This window comes from Pteropus medius, unplaced genomic scaffold, assembly GCF_902729225.1.
Source record: "Pteropus medius unplaced genomic scaffold, Ma_sr-lr_union100, whole genome shotgun sequence".
NCBI lineage: Eukaryota > Metazoa > Chordata > Mammalia > Chiroptera > Pteropodidae > Pteropus > Pteropus medius.
The window spans coordinates 587,800-608,296 of NW_024356247.1; the positions used below are offsets into that span (position 1 = coordinate 587,800).

Sequence of the window (20,497 nt, forward strand, 5' to 3'; positions counted from 1 at the left end):
CTTGTAACTTGTTTTACATTCCCCTGTTAATAATTGTCTTAAATATTTGTTCTACACACACTGAGAAGGATATCAGACGATGATATAAGTTTTACTTCAATAATTAAACACCATTTAGAAATCTTAAGGAGGAAAGTCCTGGCCTCCCCCGTGGCCTCCCCTGACATCTCGACTAGGGGATCGCTAATCGTAGTCGAGTGAGGGGAGGAGTCTTGGCTCTCGACTCAGCCTTTGCTGACGGCAGTGGAGCCCCAGTTTATTTCCATGATTTTTGAGAGATTATTGTGTAAAAGTTTTCTGTCTTGCTCGGTTTCCTTCTTTCCTGTTCTTTGGAAAGAGAGAGTAGGCTTTGATTAGGGCTTTTATTTGGTCCACGCTCGTTGGCGTTTCTGGCTTGTTGACCTCTCTACCACCTAGTCCAGGATACATGAGGGAAAAACAAAACCCCGAGCGCTCACCACCATGTCATTCCTTGGGTTTTGGCATCTTTAGTCATTCTGTCTTTTCTCCACATTTTAGCCTTATGTTTGTTTTAGATCTAGCGTCCACGGTTTTTGCCTTGTTCTTAGTTGGAAGAAGGACAAAAAATAAATTTACTCCTTTTTGTGCAGAACTGGAAGCATCTCTTTTGCCCATTTTGTCTTGTATTATTTATCTTTCCATTATTGATCTCTAAGTCTTTATATAGTCTCGAAACAAGTTTTACACGTGTGTGTGTGTGTGTGTGTGTGTGTGTACACATGGAGAGAGAGAGTGTTGGTCTTTTACTCTCTTAACGGTGTCTTTTGTTAAAGAGAAGTTTTAAATTCTGATAAAGCCTTATTGATCAGTTTTTTTCTTTTATTTTTTTAAATTTTTAAATTTTTTATTTTTTATTCACTTATTTTTTTGTCCTAAGAAAACTTTGCCAACACTTAGGTTGCAAAGATGTTCTTCTGTGTTCTCTTCTAGGGTGTTTATAGTTCTAGCATTTACATGTAGGTTTATGATCCATCTGAAATTGATTTTTGTGCACGATATGAGGTAGGGATTACATCGATAGCCAGCTGTCCCCTCACCATTTGTTGAAAAATATGATTTTGTTTCATATCCCACATATAAGTGATATCATGTGATTTTCAACTTTTTCTGGGTTATTTCGCTTAGCATGATTATCTCGAGGTCCACCCATGTAGTCGCAAATGGCAGGATTTCATCTCTCCTTATGGCTGAGTAACATTACATTGGATATATGTACCACAGCTTCTTTAGCCAATCATCTATTGTAGGACACTTCAGTTGCTTCCATGTCCTGGCCACTGTGAATAATTCTGCTATGAACATCAGTGTGAAAATATCTTTATGGATATGGGTTTTCAAGTCTTTGGGTAAATACCCAGTAGAGGGATTGCTGGATCAGATGGTAGATCCATTCTTAGTTTTTTGAGGAACCTCCATGCTGTTTTCCATAGTGGCTGTAGCAATTCGCAGTCCCACCAGCAGTGTATGAGGGGTCCTTTTTCTCCGCCTCCTCTCCAACATCTGTTATTACTTGTCCTGTTGATAACAGCTATTCTGAGATGTGTGAGATGGTATCTCATTGTGGTTTCGATTTGCATTTCCCTAATAGGTAGCGATGTTGAGCATCTTTTCATATATTTGTTGGCCATTTGTATGTCCTCTAGGGTGAAGTGTCTGTTCAGGTCCTCTGCCCGTTTTTTTGATTGCATTGTTTTTGCTGTTGTTGTTGTTATTGAGTTAGGTCACCCTTCTTCGTGAATGTGATTCCCCTCCCTCACCTCTTATACTATTTTTCTCATATTAAAAAAATACTCTTTACCTTTTTCCTCACCTATTTGCCATGGCAAAACTAAAACCACATATCTAAAATTGTTGTCTATAATTTCTCCCACAATTCTTTCTTAAAGTCACTCCAACCATGTGGATAGTTATGTTATCAACTTGAGCTCTTTCTTGTCTGTTATAGGTATTTACTGCCATAAATTTTCCTTTAAGCATCCCTTTAGCTGCATTCTATAAGTTTTGGTATGTTGTGTCTTTATTTTCACTCATCCGAAAATATTTTCTGATTTACTTTTTGATCTCTTCTTTGGTCTGTTTGTTGTTTAGGAGTGTGTTATTTATTTTCCACATATTTATGGGTTTTGCCATATTTTGCCTTTTATTGATTTCTGATTTCATTCCATCATGGTTAGAGACCATGCTTTGTGATATTTCTACCCTTTTAAATTTATTGAGGTTTGTTTTATGGCCTAGCATATGCTCTAACCTCAGGAATGTTTCTTCTGTGCTTGAAAAACATGTATAACCTGGAGTGTTCTACAGATGTCTGATAGGTCCGCTTGGTTTACCTTTGTTGAGTTTCTTGTATGTGTAGATTTTTTTCAGTAAATTCAAATTTTCAGCTTTTCTTCAGATTTTTTCTCCCCCTTTTTCTTCTTATCCCATTATGCGCATGTTCGTGTGCTTAATGATACCTCACCCCCTTCTGAGGCTCTTTTCATTTAAATTTTTTTCTCTCGGTCCGTTCAGCATGCACGATCTCATTAATATCTCTTCAAATTCCTTCATTATTTTTTATGCCAGTTCGAACCTACTGTTGAGCCCCCATATATTTTTTAGAATTTTCAGTTATCGTACTTTTCGACCTTGGAATTTCCATTTGGTTCTTTAAAAATGTTTCTACTTATTTATTGATAAACTATTTGGTGCAACATTGTCATCATATGCTCCTTTACTTATTTAATCAAGTTTTAGTTCCATGACTATATTTACAATAACTACTTCAAAATCTTTTCTGTTAAATCTAATGTGTGGTCTCTCTCATGGGAAATTTCGTTGCCTGTTTTTTTTTTAACCCAGTGAAGAGGTCATATTTCCATGTTTCTTTGCATGACTTGTAATTTTTTGTTGGAAACTGCATATTTTAGAAAATATAGTGTATCAACTCCGAGTACTGCTACCTCCTCTTTGACTTGTTATTGTTATTTGCTTCTTTATTTGTTAAGAGACTGGCTGAACTGTTTTAGTAAAGTCTCTTTCCTCCTCCAGTGTCCACAGAACCAAGGTAGGGTATACATCTGAAAGGTGATACAGCTATTCGTTTGGAAAAAAGTGAATCCCAATATTTGTTCAGAACATCGGCTATCTTTTAATTAATAGATTTTTTGTTCCTAAGAATTCGAAATTACGATGCAATGGCTTAAGCAGCACCAAAGTCAACTTAAATTAAGAAATTCCTGGAGTTTGGGGCACAAAGGGATGGTCAAGGAGTTCATTGGAGGACTAAGTATTAGTATAAAATCATATCAGGATTTTCCAGCTTAGTCACATAGTACAATTTTGGGTTTCATAGGATAACTCTGGTACTGCAGGTACCAGAGTTACGATCTAGTACCAGCACAATATGTGGTATACAGTAGAGGAATATGAGCTGGAGTAATCTGAGGACCTGGGTTACAGAAACAGTCAAATCGTTCCGATCGCGCTTAGGTTCAAATCCGTGCTGTCGCCTCAGGTCGTCAAAAGGCTTACATGAGATAACGAAAACGTCCCGTAAGAAAAATAGAGTTGAATATTCAGATTGTCTTTTGCCTTCCCTCAACTCTACTACTGGTGATGTAACTCTAAATTAGATTCATAGGTCTCAATTTTCTCACCTGTAGAACAGGCATTATCATACTGGGCTTAAGTACTTCACCATGTTGAATGAGATAAGCCGCATAAAAGTGTTTTGTAAAGACATAAACAGATGCACGTGAAGGATTTCTACTGATACGTGCAATGGGTTTGTTGCTTCCGTTATTTCCAGTAACAGCAGCTTCAGTCTGCCCATGTGACCAGACCAAATGAACTTAAACGACGCCGAGCCGGCCGCGCCCTCCCAGGTGTGCTTGGCCGCTACGCCTTCCCTTATGTCTGTCGGCTGGGCCCGACGCTGTGCAGTTACCATGGCGATGCCGACTACCCCTTGATTTCTTTTGAAGAGTTAGAAAGACACTTTTTTCCTACTGTCCACTCAGCACAGGAGCTCGAGCGGAGAACGTGTGGGCAGTACTTTTCGACGTCGGCGTGTACGGAGGCGTCGTAGAGCTGGCTGGGGTGCGGGTTCCCAGGGCCTGCGTTTCAGATGCGCGTTCGCGACGTCTGAGATGGAACCCAGGGACGCGAAAGGAAGTGTGAAAGGCAGGGTGCTCCGTGCGCAGTCGGTCAGTTTGCAGCGTGCACCCCAGCTTTTCCCGGCTCCCCACTCGCGCTGTCTGCACAATTCCCCAGGTGGCCCGGAAGACGGTCCCGCCACGCGGCGGCGTCGCAGCGGGACACCGAAAGGGTTAAGGAGCCGCGCACGGCGGAGTGGCAGGGGCGGGAGCCAATGGGGTGTGTGGGCGGGCCGGAGCCCGGGGGGCGGGGCCGGGGCGGCGGCGGCGACACGGAGCCGGCCGGGACCTCGGGGTGAGAGGGCACCGCGGGTCGGAGGTTCCGCGGGACGGCACGTGAACATCGGTCCCTGCTGTCCTCTGTCCGTAGGGGTCCGTAGCTGCGGGGACAGCCGGCGTGCGGCGTATGGCCACGGGGTTACGCTGTGCGGACTCCATGCCCTGTCACAACCAAAAAGTAAACTCTGCCTCGACCCCGAGCGCCGAGCCGCCGCGACCTGGCGACGAGATCGCGGATCATGCCGGGGGCAGCGGCGCCTCGGAGACCAAGCCCAGCCTCGGCACGGGGCACGCCCCCGGCGACGCGCCCGCCGACGGGACCCCTCAGGCCTGCGGGGTCGCCGGCCACAGCACGGACAGCAGCCTCGGGGACTGCGAAGTGTCCTGGCAGATCGGGGCTCAGCTCAAGCTGCTGCCCATGAACGAGCAGATCCGGGAGCTGCAGACCATCATCCGCGACAAGTGAGCCGGGCCGGAGGCGGGCGGGAGCCGGGGTCCCCGCGGGGGCAAGGGCCGTGGCACGTCGGGCCTGGTCTGTGAAGGGGAGCGGCACGTAGCCCGCCTCGCCAACCGTCCTCCCCCGTCTCTCCGCTGACGGTCGCTTTGTGCTCGCGAGGGACCTTCTTTGTAGCGTCCCGCTTCCTCTCGGCCCCCCTGAGCGGCGACGAACGCAGTCCCCGGGCGGCGCACGCGCCACGCTGTGCTGCGCGTCCGCCGCCGGGCCGCGTGCTGACCCTGTGACCCAGGCACGGTTGCCCCGCAAGGTTACAGGCCACCTCCAGGCACCTCGGGCACAAACAAATAGAGCGATGGCGACAAAATGTGCCCAGCCGACCCCGCCGAGCTCGCTATCGCGGGCGTGTCATTTCTCGGAGCGTACGTTGACTCGGTCACGTGCACGCTCACCGTCCAGCTCCTCTCGGCACTGTTTACTGTCACCTGGAGAACGTCACCGGTGTCTGCTACGCTTATCACAGCGTTCGGCGCCCCTCCTCATCCCACAAGCCAGCGTAGCCTGACCTTCACCTTAAACGCTAAATTAAAATCTCAAAACTCATGTTGTACATGGCGTTTTTCAAGGGACATGTGTACCACGATGAGCTACAGCTGCCTCCTCTACTGGCAGGACTTTAAATGAGTGGCTTCTAACTTTCCAGCGGGTGCCTTGATCCTTCTAAATAGCTACTGAGCCACGATGCCACTGGTGAAATCAGACTAGTAACTTTTTCTTCACACCATTAGACTAGGTCCCCTATTTGTGTCCCTGCTCCAAGTTTCCCGTCTCCCACTTGCAGCCACAACCCTATTAACACACCACTTTGACCGGCAGCTTGCCGTGGCCTCCCAAACCGAGGCCAGGACCCTCGGCGTGACAATAAGGTCCCTCTTCATGGTTCCCAGGGACGATTCGGAAGGGATGCCTGCTCCTTTTCCCATCTGAAATTCTCTCTACTCCTCTGCATGTTCAAATCCCACCTATTCTTCAAGGCGAAAGCCAGCGTTAAAGTCCACCTCTGCCAAGAAGCTTTCCTTTAATCACTCTTCCGCCCCTCTTCGTTGGCCTTTTCAATGCAAGATTCACCTTTTATTATGTATATTGTTATTTGTGTGTTGATCTTTCGCCATCCATTAGATTTTAAGCTCCTTGAGAACAAAAACTGTATCTTCTACATTTTGAATTCCAGCCATGCCTTACAAATAATACTCAGTTACTCAAGGTCCTTTTTAAAGTTCGCAAAAGTTATAGTTATGAAACTATACTATTTAACTGTTTTTAATGACTATATTGAAAACCACTGTGATCATGTGATCTTCAAACGTAGGCAGCATAGGCCTGGTAGCTGTGCTGTGAGAATCTGAAATAAACTTATCTGTAAAACAAAGAAAATAGGATGATGATTCTTGTTTCTCTAGTGCAGGAGTTACTGACCTTGAGTCTTCGACCCCACTGCACCTGTAGATGAGCTTTCGTGAACCTTCAGAAATTATCTTGCAAATGTTATTTTCCGTATGTGCATTTTTTAATGCTTGTTTTTAAAATAACATCTTCGCTGACATATAATTCACATAGTTTACAATACACTGTTTTAAGGGTCCAATCCAGTGGGTTTTAAGTGTGTTCTTGGGTGCGCAAGCATCGCTACAATCAATTTTAGAACAGTTTCATCACCCCAACAAGAAACCCCATACTCATGAGCAGTCATTCCCCATTTGCCCCAACCCCCCAAAGCCCCAGACAACCACTAATCTACTTCCTGTCTCTATAGATTTGCCTATTCTGGACATTTCGTGCAAACGGACTTGTACGACATGCGGTTTCTTGTGACTCGTTTCTTTTTTTCATTTAACGTAATGTTTTCAGGGTTCCTCCACGTTGTGTCATACACCATGCCTTTTTTGGCTGAATGATATTCAGGTGATGGACATTTGGGTGGTTTCTACTCTGGCTATTATGAATAATGCTGCTGCGAACATTTGCATGTGCTCTTTTTTTATGGGGTAAGGATTCCTTAGGTTTCATTAGGTTGTACAGAAGGGTCTTCATGACAATATAAGAGTGAACTGTCACTGTGGAACTTGGCGAGGGCACGGCATTCAGCATTCATATATGAGAAGACCAATACCTGATTCTACTGTGTTAATCAGAAAAGCCTGGGTTGTATAGTACACCTGGGTGTAAGTGAAATCTTTTTTTCCCCCGAGTTTGGAGGGAGACAATGGGATCTAGAGTGATTTTAGGAAAGATATTTAGCGTTTCTGTGCTTCAAGTTTATCATTTGTAAAATGAGGACGTTGGTAGCATCTCACAGAGGTCTGGGGAGGCTACAACAAGATACTTTGCTGTCTGAACATTTATCATAAACGGGGAACAGCTGTGCACACTTAAGGCGTTTCAAGCCTTCGTGTTGGGATGGTTCTGATGGTATCCGTAAGTGCTGGTTTCTTGAGCTTTCGGGAGACAATAAAAGGAATTAAACTGTACATACAACTCACCTTATTTTAAAATGCGATGCTGAGAGATTCTAGGTAATTTTTGTCCTGCTACCAAATAGTATGGAAAGACTCGCGACAAATTTTGATGACTTAGTTATGTAGACCGGAGACCGTTTGAATTTTGTTTTCGTTCATCGAATTCGTCAGCGGAGACCTCTGTTGCTTTTCTCTTCGAAAGTTGGCACCCCTTGCACAAACAAGACCTGCTCCATCTCATTTAAGGGGCTCGCGTAGGGCGCCGCTGGTAAGCGGAACAACGTTTCCCTAGGTCTGGTGGAGGAGTCGCCCCTCGATCGCACCCCGTCTTACTCAGGGCTTTGGGCCGGCAGGGCCGCGTGTTGCTGTGACCGTATAAAGCAAGATCAAGCACATCGGACTGATTTCGGACGTCTTTACTTTTGGAAATGTACGGTATTTGCAACATAATATGTCGGTGGTATTATTGGAATTTCAGGGGATGGTTTTCTCAGTGAGAGTGCAGTAATCTAAACACGCCCCTGGTCAGGTGATTGACTCCGTCACGCATGGGTCACTGATGAATTTCAGAAGAGAAATGACGTCGTTCCTTTCCAGTTCCTGTCGTCGCAGTGGATGAAACCACACACGCCCCGCTTCCTGCCTCCTCTGCGTACTAAACCCAGCGACACCTGAGTGTGATGTGCTTTTCCCTCCCACATACTTCATGACTCGTATGTAAGGCAATGCTGTGGATTTAAAAGATCATCTTCCTTTCCCAGGTTCTTGTTTCCTTTCGTCTCCGGAAACATGGAAGGAAAGCTGTTCGTGAGCCGTGGAACATGTGAGTGTGTCCGGCATACTTTCTGGAAGACGTGTGCCGTGGCCTCAGGACGAAACTTGGGTGAAAGCTGAGCAATCTTAGCTATTTTCGTCCATGAAGTAGCACTGAGGAAAGAGCACATTTAGTCTCGTAACCTTTTCTTGGTTCCCTGGAGGGGAGAAAATGAACCCCAGGATGGATGAACACCCCTGCAGCCCTCCTGTGAGTGCAGCTGGTGGGATTTGGCTCATCCGACTAGGTGACACGATGTTTTTGCCTGAAGCTGTGCGTCTGAATCTCTTGGGGGGTCTTTCTCTTCTCAGTTTCGGCCCTGTCGTCCCTTGGGTGGAGCCTGAGCACCTGTTGCTCGACAAACACCTTGGTGGTCGCGCTGCGGTCAGGCCACTGCCCCCTGCAGCGGGAATCGCCTGCCTTCAGCTCCGGCGTGTAGGCCGAGCCAGGGACCCCACGCCCCGAACGCAGCCCCTAGAGAGCCTGGCCTGGCACCGCCCCGAGACCGGACGGGTCTCGGAACTTTTCCCTTCAAATGTACAAAAGCAAAACGTCCCTCACAGGAGAGTCTGTCACCTGCAAGTTGCTTAAAACGCGAGCATGTTTTTGGTTCCCTGCGGTTTCCACATGAATTTTCGAACTGACTCTCAAGCCAAGACGGAGGAAGTCGCACTCCTGCTGCAATATTTATCCGTGTGATGTGTCGCCTACTCGTCTGGACTCCAGGGAGGAAGAAAGAATATCAGGCCTGTCACAGTACCTGACACATAGCGGCATTAATGTTGCAATCCTTATAAAAAGCAAATAAATGAACTTTGGAAGGACCGAGACCTGGGTTCTGAGGGAAATGATCCTTTCGCTTCTTTTTCTACCTGACTTTGAATGTTTACATTGAACTCTGCTTTGAGGTGCTGGTAAATAATTAATGACACTATTTTATGAGCTCTTTAAAGAAGGAGCTAAAGAGCCGTAGCATTGATGACTTGCACCTGGCAGGTAGTAAAAGCTATTTTTTTCAGCTTCCCCTTCAGCTTAGGTTTGCTTCGGGTACTTCAGTGGGCATTTGTTTTTCTGAGTGGGCAGGAAGAAGGCAAACCATTTCTAAATCGTCTGCGTACCATGACCAAGCTTGGAGCTATTCATTATTCTACCGGTCACATAATAAAGTAGCTGTGGAAAGTTTATGTGTTCAGAGTTTTCACTAAACATTAACTTGAAACGAAACGTTTCTTTGCCTTAAACCTGCCAGAAAAGGTTTTATGAGCCACTTCCCTTTACCTTGTCGCTTAAAAAACAAAAAAAGAAACAAATAAAAACAACTTAGAGCTGAATTCCAGTCCATGTCGTTCTTTCTCCTTTCCTTGGGTTGACGGGTAAAATACAGGACACCCCGTTAAATATGAATTCAAATATACTTTTCTCATATAACTATATCCTAAACGTTGCATGGGATGCATTTCTGAAATACAAATTTAGGTATCCTGTATTTTTATTTGCTAAATCTGGTGTGCCCAGCCCTAACTCCTCCGACACCAAATGCTGAAAACAGTCCTTGTGTATAATCCTCATCTTCGAAGTGACAGCTAATTCAGTGCTACTGGGACGTGATTACATTAAATTGGTTCAAGTTATGGGGCAGAGGTTTATATTTAGTCATTTTGGGGAAGGGTACACCTTAGCGTATGCTCTACAAGCCGTGTTACAGCTGCCTCCGGAGGGAACATTTTTATGACGTTTTATGTGCCTGCCAGGCTCTTTATTTTATCGTTTGCATTGTATGTACATGCCATGATGATTCGCAGGGAGAGAAATATTATAAAAACGTATCGAAAAACTGATTACCTTTTCGCAAACATTCCCTTATTGAGGCAACATATAAACAAAGGCTTTACTCGGGGACTTGGGATGAGAGCTTCAGGCTGGGAAGGGGCTTGAAAGACTTCGCCTATGTAAGCCTCCCTATTTTCATCGGTCAAGTCATGGTAATAATGGAATCTTCCTCTTAAGATTCTGTGAAGATTAGATGAAGTCATTTACCAAAAGTGCTTAATACTTGGCACCAAGTGGACTTTTAATAAACGGTGACCGTTGGGAAAGAAGGTAGTAACATATGTACAATATTAGGGACCTGCTGTAACGTTCGGACCGCTTTAGAAAAACTTTAAGAATCAATCTTTGTACACTTGGCACGCACACACATACAGACTTGTTAAAATAAATGATTTTTGTAAAAAAAAAAAAGGGGGTCGTCAAATGTATTCTGAATAGAGAGAAGTAGCAGAGTGAGCAAATGGAAGTTTCCGCTGTGGAAACTGAAGTCATAATCGTCCCAGGGGAGTATGTTGTGAGGACTAATAGACAAGCCCCATTTAAGTTGGAGTTGAGACAGCCTGTAGGGGGCTCTCCCGCCCCCCTCTCGTCCTCAGTTACCCCAAACAGGAAGGTGTTCTCTAGTCTACTACTCCATTAGGGAGGATGACCTTCCCTCTGGTCACCCGCTCAGCCAATGGAAGACGGTTACAACTCAGCCACGGAAAAGTCACTACACTTCGAATTCCCAGCTCCGCCCATAGACTCTCTTGTTTACAACAGCCCCTCTGAGCTCCCCCTTTTTCTGTAATAAAAATGTTCCTCCCCTTTGTTCTCTGGACTTGCCGTGGTTCACCCTTAGGCAGCATGTTCCAAATCGCAATTGTTTGTCGCTCCCAATAAAGCCATTTTGCTGGAGAAATATTTGGCTATTTAAGGTCAACGGTATCTTCCCAGAACTAAACAGTATCTTCCCAGAACTAGGGAATCCCTGTAGCAGCCGCAGCAACACTGAGGCCTAGTAAGAAGGGGCCAAAGGATCTTTAGTCGAAGTCGTAATTTTTGAATATTGTCAAAACTTTCCTATTTCTATATGGTGTGGATGATAAGCAAATGCCTATTAGCTGTTTGAAAGAAAGGTCAGTGAGAGTCAAGGTTTCATCTTGGTTTGGGGTTGCTGTGAGATGTACATGTTTTTAAATATTGCTCAAGCCTCTCTGGGAATTTTTAAATGCTTTATAGACTGTCCTAAGTATGGGGAAAGTCAGTGAATGACACAAACAAACAAACAAACGAAAACAAACCCGAGCCTATTGCCCTGTTTGCTAGACCTGGATGAACTTAGGTTTACCAAGTCCACACTAAAATGATGATTTGACTTTTGTATGATCCTCATTCTTTTGTCATTAAAGTGTGAAGGTCATTTTTAAAAATGGCTACCTTTGGCTTTCATTTTATTGCTACAGAAAAGTGACATATTTGTGTGGGACTGTTTGGAGTTTGTACAGTTCAAAAGATGCTCAGCTTACCATTAATTAGGTTTCCATGCTCTGAATTATGAGAGCCTGGATATCACCGTTTAAATATCTGATATTTGGACCCTTGGATATGTTTTAGAATATTCCAGGGATATGTGCCAATGTATTGATTGCTTTTTAATAATTTTGCGTGAGATTTTATGTGGGATGATTAAAATGTCTTTCAGAACTTTGTTTCCTAGTATGAGATGTTTTTTAACAGTGATTTTGAGACAAAAGAGAATAGAGTTATGATTTGAAACAGCACGTGGCATGAATAAAACCCGGGGTCCAGTTTACATTCAAGCACCTTTCTTAAATAATTTAGTCCAATGGTGGGCCTGAAGGAAGGGCTCAGAGAATATGTGGAACTCAAATTGATCTAACAAGTAAATATCTGCTTTAGGAAACTCTAGTGTGAACAGTGTTACAGATTTAAATGTGGATATTGAAGACCGCTATTGCTTTTTCAAAAATGCAACCAAATTATTGTATTCTAGCTGTATTTAATTTCGAAACCGATTTGAAGTAAACAGTAGGGATCTGAAGTGTGTCTGAAACAGCAGGAGATAGGTTAGTAATTGCCGTTTGTAGTGGGGTGACTTGGAGCAGCAAATGCTTTCGTTGGAAATCAAATACGCTATCAAAAGATGACAGTTCATATTAGGTTCTCATAGTGTGTACCTTTTTTGGAATGTAGAGCAGGTGCTTATTATGCAAAAGTTACCTGAAGCTGATATCTTGGGTGAGTGTGTGAAAAGGTATTAAAAATGTCTGATTCCAAAAATAAAACAACAGATCTGGACAACTCTAATCGCATAACCTAATATAACTTTTCTATGTGATAAATTTATGCATGACTGTCCAGAAATCAAAAACGAATATTTCAGATGTCGTTCCCAAGATACGTTACTAGATATTTCTTTAAGGTAAATTCAGACTTTTCTTTCCTGTTGAAAACCTGTGTTCCGGCTGCCTAGACAGCTTTGTACAGGTCTAGCAAACACGGCAGTAGGCATCAGTGTTTTTATTTTTTGTAGTTTGCTGACTTTTTCTTCCTTGACAAGCATGTTGTAAAGATTCTTTGGTAGAGATGAAGGATGCTGGTGTAGAACAGGAAGAGCCCCGTCCTCCCGCCATCCCCATCCCCCGCTCAGCACTGGGGGATTTGAAACTGCTTTATTTGTGGCGCACTAAGCAAGGCAGATGGGCCGAAACTCCCCAGTGACTTCAAATTCAGGGCCTTTAAGGGAAAAAATGCTGAGTATTCGAGCGTAAGGCGTTCGGGGCTGTGGGCCGCGCTGAGGGGTCAGCTCTTGGGCGAGCTCCAGCTCCAGGAATCTGACTTGTTCACCTCCTGGTGGCGTGGCCGGGTCTGCGGGGCGACGGCCAGGTGGTCAGGAACGGAAAGAGGTCTGAGACAGCTTGGAACTGTAAGTTGGGGACGTTATCTCAAGAGCAGAACATTCTTCTGTTATCTTAAGCAGAGTTACGTTGTAGAACCTGCTTTACAGGACCAGACGCCGCCCTGCTGGGGACAGGCGAATGCCCCCGAGCGGTGGGGGTAGACCAAGCCCTGCACGGAGAGAAGAGGGTCCTTTGGGAGAGCGTGGAAAGAATTCAACACACCGAAGTTAGAGTCAAAGGGAGAGTTTGTTAGAAAAGGGGGAACAGTCCACAGAGCGTGGTGTCCACTCAGACGCAGGGAGGGAGACGGACAGTCACAGAGACAGTGAGAGGGACCGAGAGGGACCGAGAGGGACGTGGAAAGAGGGCGAGCAGGGGGCCGAGCATTCAGGGAATGCAGTGTGTCCAGCAGTTTCAAACCGCGAGTGAGCGTTTAAAAGCCTTTGTCCCCCATCTCCGTGCATCCGGACACAGTGAGGACTGTGGAGGGGGAGGCCTGCTGCAGTCCCCAGCCTTAATCCTCCTGTCCCCAGGGTTTTAGCCACCGGGACGGCCTGTGGTTCCCGGTTGCCCTGCAGGGCTGAGGGGGTGCTGGGCCTGGCCCAGGGCTGGTCACCGCAGTGCCGCCTGTGATTGTGGCTTGATTAACATTTGAATTCTCTCGCCTCCTCCCTACGGTGACTCCCGTGCAGCTGTGACTCCTCAGGAGGGCTCATTTAAAACTTCCAACTAAAAGCTACGTCCTAACACATCTACTCTGTTCCGATTTGCTGTCGGTTTCATTAATATCTGTAATATGATAGGACCGTGGTCACTCTAAGAGCCCTAATGCCATTTGTATCCGGAAGATTTCATTGTTTTTCCTTGTCAAAGGAAGTAAATACAGCTGGAAAAAACAAAGCCACAATTAACGGCATGTCGCGATACTGTCTGCTTGCATGTGCCACTTTGATGCTCTGTCGGGCCATCTTCGGTAGGCTGCGGATAGGCAGACAGGGATTTTTAGGTCCGTCAGCCTGTTCGGGTGAATCGTTTAACTCGAGTGGCAGAAAGACGAGGAACAGCGCTAGATTTTTATGAACAGGAAAAAAGTCAGCCTTTAACATTCCCTTTTTGGCTGCTTAACAGCTTGTGGGTGGCTGCAACCCTACATTGTTGTCACTTGGGTCCCTCAGGATATGAAAGTATTGACCAGAAAGGAATGTACAGAAAAATAGCAGAAAGAGCTCGGGAACGAAAGATTTGATTGGAAAACAGGCAAAAGGAACAAATTATCAGTGAATAATTTGTGAAAGAGGGCTTAGAAATTGGGTTATCCATTCTTAAAAGCAGTGGCAAAAGTACAGGACTTTTCGCGTGGCCCATTCTCATTCCACAAAGGAGCAGAGAACAGGTCGATGGGTCACTTCTGGTAACAGGGCTTTTAGATCAAGGCGAACGGAAGTGGCGAAACTGAGGGAGAAGCCGATTTTCTTACTGCAAAGTTTTGCTCTTAACTGGACTTGAATGTGGATATCAAATAGGTATTTTCAAGAATATTTACTAAGGCACTCCATCTAGGTTCCCGTATCCTAGTGAAAAATATCTTGCCTCAGTAATAGTCTGTCCATGTAAAGTTCTAAGCTTTTACTATATAATAGGTTTTAATGTCAGTGTTATTATGTGTATTAAGTGATATTTCGCCTTAAAGCTCTAATCTCCACTAAGACTTGTACTCCTTTTTTTTTTTAGGACAGCCAGTAGAGGGGACTTCATGTTTTCTGCGGATCGTTTGGTAGGTGGAGGCTTTCCGTTTTCATTTCATTACTGTTCCTAGTGATATAATCATTGCGGGCCAAGGGACTTTTTGGTCTAGAGCATTCTGGGGGTGAGAGATTGTGCCGAGTAACCATCGTCTCGCTAGACTTCTGACACGGTCTCCACTCTCGCATTGAAGCTTTGGTCTCGATCCCTTTCCCCTCGAAGCATTGCCCGCGGACTCATTCCCTGTAGTTCTCAGGTGCCGCTGCCTCTAACCTGGTCGTGGGTAACCCTTAAATGCCTCACCTTAGGGCAATGAAGTACATTAAAGGAAAACCAAGCGTGCAAGGAAACCTAGTAGTTCCCAAATGACATCCATCTAATGCGTAAAAGCGAATACCTCTCGTAGTTTACGCGGGGTGTTTGTTTTGCCTCTTCTCTTCTGTACCGTCCTCACACGTGAAATATTAAGTTGGACCATCTCTGCTTTTCTCGGGGACTTTCTCTTAAGGATTGACCAAGCTCATTTCTCCTCAGCTAGTGAGATCTGAAAGGATCTCAGGCCACATTGGGTTGTCTTCAGGGCAAGCACCGTGTTTCATCCTTGTGATCATATCTAAGCGTGCTCAGTGCTCGGAATGAAGTGGACGCATTTTCTGCTGTGCGTGTTAGCATCCATCCATGCAGGGAATACACATCGAACTCCCAGAAGTCAGGCACTGTCCTGGGCAGTGTCGCAGGGGGAGGAGATAAAATAAAAAATACAGACGTGGTCCTTCCCTTGTGGAGTTTACAGCCTAAATACTGTTGTCAGTATTTAGTTTGGGAGAGAGAGAAACATGGCTTATTAATGTTCGTTTAGATTTTTCCCTGAGAAAAATTTGTATTTCAAAAGAATGTACAGGACTCCTAATCCACTTTTGGCTTTAAGTATTCCTGGTTCAGAGGCCACTTCTATTTACAATTACTTGAGTTTGAGTCGCATCGAAATAAATGTAACTGACATTCCCGGAGTGATAGGTCCCTCTCTCATTAAGCTTCCATCAAAGCAAAGGAACAAGTTCCAGGAGGAAGGAACTTCTGTCAGTGGCTGCCGTGGGGAAAACAGAGGTCTTGGTGTTCAATGGTAGAAACCAGTTCCCTTTCCTTTCTGTTGATTTCTTTATGCCCTTTTTCTCTGGAAAGTGGGGGTTAGGATCGTGCTGGTTGTGAAATGCTCCCTTGAAAGTTCAGGCACTATATCTCAGTCAAATGAGATCATAAAGATGAGGACATAAGTCAGCCAAGGGGATTGTTGGGGCCCCTCTGTCCTCTGTGGTTGTCTGTGCAGGTCCTGACATTGGGAGGCGGTGGAGCATCTATTTAGGGTTCTAGCTTTGAGGATTTCTAGTACGCTGTCTCATTATGGTTGACATGAATTCCATCCTGAGTTTATCAAGATCGGCTTCCCTAGCACTCAGATCTCAAATTCTTTAGATTTACTTAGCCACTCTCCTAATGGTTTTATGTTGTCCTATAAGGCTCAGACACACAGATTTCTGTGCCAGGGTTGCAGGAGGTGGGCAGGAGGTAAGAGTCTCTACAACACTGTCACTAGGGGGGACCTGGGCTCTCTCAGGGTCCAGGTGCGCAGAGGAAGGAACATCATACCTGGTGTCTGGAGCCTGTTTCTGGAAGTTCTGCTGGGATCTCTCCTCTGTACCCACACACATTGAGATCATTAGGAGCCTTTTTTCTCTTTTCGGCTGAGACGCCCAGTGCATTCAAGCTCAGGAAATTGGTTCGACCTCATGTATTCATTTGTTTCCTCCTAAGGAGCTTCAGGCTTTATTGGCATTATTGTGGGCCTCGTTAAAAAGGATCAAACTTAACAATTTCAAAGTACTAGACGAGGCAGAGAAGTTCCCCCGGGCACTGTGTCCAGGGTAATCAGCAGTGTATTACTTCCGAGGGTGTCACCGTGACTCTTGTCACTTGCTGCACTTGTCCTGGACTGACTGAATGACAATCAGAAGGGGTAGTTGAGCCTTTTGTTGGCATGTCCCTGACCAAGTCTGGACACCTAGCAGCAAGCAGCCGGGCATTTGGATCTATCTTTGAATCTGACATGTGATGGGGCCCCCTTCCTACTCCATAAGCTAAATCTTTGCCTAGCGTGTTCCTTAATTTTGCCTCGTATTCAGTTCCTGAGGCTAACAGGTGGCAGGAGATTCTTAGCAGATTTTCAACTTATTCTTTCTTTGACTTTCTAGATCAGACTGGTTGTGGAAGAGGGATTAAATCAGCTACCGTATAAAGAATGCACGGTCACCACTCCCACAGGTAACCGGGGCTCTTACTCTTATATTTTCATCATAGAAAATCAGGTAGAAGCGGGGGGCATGGGAAGAAAGCAGTAAATCAGTATGTACGCTGAGGAGTCTAGTTGGAGCTGTTCTTCTAAGCAACTTAATAAACCCAGAGACATTTAGTAAAGAAATTTATGTGGACGGCTTTTTCTCGATGGCTTTGCTTGTCGATTCAAGTTAAAGGTTAATCAGTATTCTTCAGCATGCAGGTGTCGCCTTTCTGGTCCCATCCGGACCAGAGTTAAGAACTGCTGGCAGCTCATCTTCACCTCTGCGGGGAAGCTGCCCGCGTTAGCAAATGGGTGGGCTGCGTGGCCATTGAAACTCCAGGTACGAGGATGAGAACAAAGGAAAACAAAGCTCCAAACGCTGAGAACTGGAGAATTGCTTTGTTCTTCTCAAATAGAAAGCAGCCAAAGACCCGTATTTCAGGGATTCGAAATTCTGATGTGTTTTGTTTTAGTAAATGATGGAAACCGTGCTTTTCGAAGTCCACTTCACAGAAATTGGGGGCTGAGCTTGCTGCGTCATAACCGATACAAGTCCAGGATGAAACCAAGGGTTGAATATATCTTGGCAACTACTTCCCTGTCTCCCTTCTGCTTTTTAAGGCAGAATGGAGGGTCACGAACAGGGACAGAGAAAGAGGCTCACAGCAGGGCGCCGGTTCGAATCTATGGGGTTTATAGCATTCTCTGAATTCAGTTGGACGAATGTGTTGGTGAAGATCATACTACCATGTGTCCTATTCCTGCTTGATGAAGTCCACATCTGCCAATGATCTTCTTATGAAGAATTAAGAAATAGCTATGGAACATCTTGCCCCTTCTCTGTGTTTTCACAGGGAACCTAAGATGTCACACAGTGTTTCTGGACAAGGGCTGCACAGTGCCCATCTGCTTTAAACCATAGGCACATTATCAAATAAGTAGGTTGGTCCAGTAATGAAAGACAAATTCTTTGGTTTTCTTCCTCAACAGGGTACAAGTACGAAGGAGTGAAATTTGAGAAGGGAAACTGTGGGGTCAGCATAATGAGAAGCGGTAGGTTCACACGTGCTTGACTGTTTGCGTAGAATCGCTTGCCGTTTTCCCGGGAGGGAGCTGGTCTTGTTTGTCGTGATTGCAGCCCTCCGTAGCTTGAATCTCACCGTCTGTGTTGTCTGTCCTCATGGTGCCTCGAAATCATGGCCTGTGTGTTGCTGAGTTTGGCTGATTTCGACCACAGAGCATCTTTCCTAGCGCCTGTCCCCATGGGCAAGCCAGCGTTCAAAGAGATTCAGGGGACAGTGGGGGGATAGGAGGGTGCAGAGGTGCCGTCTTGTGGAGAGTAGAGCAGCTCGAAGACCGATGGACTGTGGCACAAATTCAGACCTGCAGTACTGTGAATGCGTGGCTGGAGAAAATATTTGTTCTTGGGTTTTTTTTTTTGTTTTTTTTGTTTTTTGTTTTCGTTTTGTTTTGTTTTGGTTTTGGTTTTTTTGTGTGCGGAACAGTCCTGCCCTCTCAGGAACTGGACCGAATGGCTTGTTCAATTTTTTTAGTTGTGATCATGTCGGCAAAAGCACTCGCCGTCATTTCCAATTACTGGTCTTATAAATGCTGGATTTGTGTTTCAGTGCAACCGATTACCCTTCCTAACCAACCTCTGTTCAGCAAAATCACGGGGCTGTAATTAGAACCCATACCTGTTACGTGGGGATGATTATTTCCATCTAGCAACTTTATGGATTAATTCTTTTTTTGCATAGGATCCAAGGTACAGTGGAAGCCCCGCTCGCTTGCGCTGGAAACGGATGATTTTTTATAACATATAAGCATTCCCTTTTTTCCTCTGACTATGAAGTTTGTGAACAATTGAATAGGTCAAGTGAAACAGGAGCTTTAAGCGCCCTTCGTATTAGACTAGCTCTTAAACAACGATAGGATTTTTAGGACAATATTGTTCAACCTTTTAAAGCTGATGACGGCCACGTACATAGGCTTCTAAGGCACAGTTTCTTCTGTTCCAGTCCAGTTCCTGCCCTAAATAAACAATTTAAAGAAAACTATTAAGTAAATAATCGTACAAGTAGAATTCTGATGTGGCCTAAAATCTGGAAGGTGGTATGAGGATGGCTGACTTTTGGCCAACACTTCCTTCAAAGAATTCACACTCAAAAGTAGTTCCGTGTTCAGAAACCGGGGTCGGGGGTGGTGCTGTTGGCCGTGGTCCTCTGAGGGGAGAGGGAACAATATGGTATTTTTTCACTATTTGCCCGTGAAACCTCTGCCACCGAAGCCACGCTGGGGCTAAGCGACGTCTCCTGATGCCGCCCGGATCTGAAAGGAGGTCCTTCGGTCTGTAGCCCCCGTTCTTCCATGACCCTGTATATTTTTTTCAGATAAAAGTAACAGGTTTAGTCAGTTTAAAGGCTCTCTTAAAATAATGCGAGGAAAAGCTCAGCTTAACAAGACACTTTATTTCCTGTAATTATGGCAGCATGACAGCTGCAGAGTCGCAAGCCAGCAATGTAACTAGCTTACCCTACAGTTGCGTTGACCAGCCCGTAACCTAGTTTCGTTGACCTGCATTGAGTAGGAAATATGAACATTTCAAAAGGAAACCTGTTTGCGTAAGAATTGCTTCCATCTTGACGATGCCCTTCGGCCTGTTCTTGGACTTTCTTTCACTCGATCGCCCCCTCACCCTTTTCGCCTTTTTTATTTCCTTCTTCAAGGTGAGGCGATGGAGCAGGGTTTACGGGATTGCTGTCGCTCCATACGGATTGGGAAGATCCTGATTCAGAGCGACGAGGAGACACAACGAGCAAAAGTATATTATGCCAAGTTCCCTCCAGACATTTACAGGAGAAAAGTCCTTCTGATGTACCCCATTCTCAGTGAGTGGCTTGAGCGAAGGCAAAAACTGTTTCCAAATGTGTTTTTTGTCAGTTAGATTTGGAGTCGCCCTGGGCACTTCACTGGAGAGTCTCACTTTGTAATAACAGAGTGTACATTAGCCCAACTCCATCAGCGCCAGAGCGCCTCTTTCTGAAAACGAACACGTAGAAGCGAAGGATCTAATGAGGCGAAACATGTAAAACTGAAAATATATTGAAATATATCCCCTCTCTGCCCAATGAGTTACGGCCTGATTTTCTCAAGGATTTGTCCCCTCTGCAGATGATACGTTTTCTCTTCTTCTGTTCTGTGCCCGAAGCTTAGTCAGATCTCACACATGGCATGATCTCCTAGGGTTGGGGGTGGAGGCCGTGTGTTAAATTTGACATCTCAAGTACTGGATGAATTTAGGGCTTGTGCATTAGAAAACTGAAAAGCGTATGTGTCGTGTTCATTGTTGAAAATAACGTCCTCGGTAAAGAACAGGTGCCTTCGAATGAAGCTTTCCCTAGTGGCATCTTATGTCAGACTACTACACTGCCTTTACTTCAAGAAACATCAAACACATTTTGAG

General features: G+C 45.1%; 1 protein-coding gene across 3 annotated transcripts in view; it reads left to right on the forward strand.

The window, feature by feature from the left end:
* UPRT (uracil phosphoribosyltransferase homolog) overlaps window positions 1-20,497 on the forward strand; it is a 60,049-nt gene that overhangs the window by 7,351 nt on the left and 32,201 nt on the right. For 2 of the 3 annotated variants that reach the window (XM_039859987.1, XM_039859986.1), the window contains exons 1-5: window positions 4,424-4,898; window positions 14,685-14,727; window positions 16,946-17,015; window positions 18,022-18,084; window positions 19,761-19,922. In XM_039859987.1, coding sequence (XP_039715921.1) covers window positions 4,564-4,898; window positions 14,685-14,727; window positions 16,946-17,015; window positions 18,022-18,084; window positions 19,761-19,922 — 673 coding nt within the window. In that variant the 5' untranslated portion in view covers window positions 4,424-4,563. Of the gene's footprint in view, window positions 1-4,423; window positions 4,899-14,684; window positions 14,728-16,945; window positions 17,016-18,021; window positions 18,085-19,760; window positions 19,923-20,497 lie in introns of those variants that run through there. The other variant, XM_039859988.1, reaches the window with a different exon arrangement.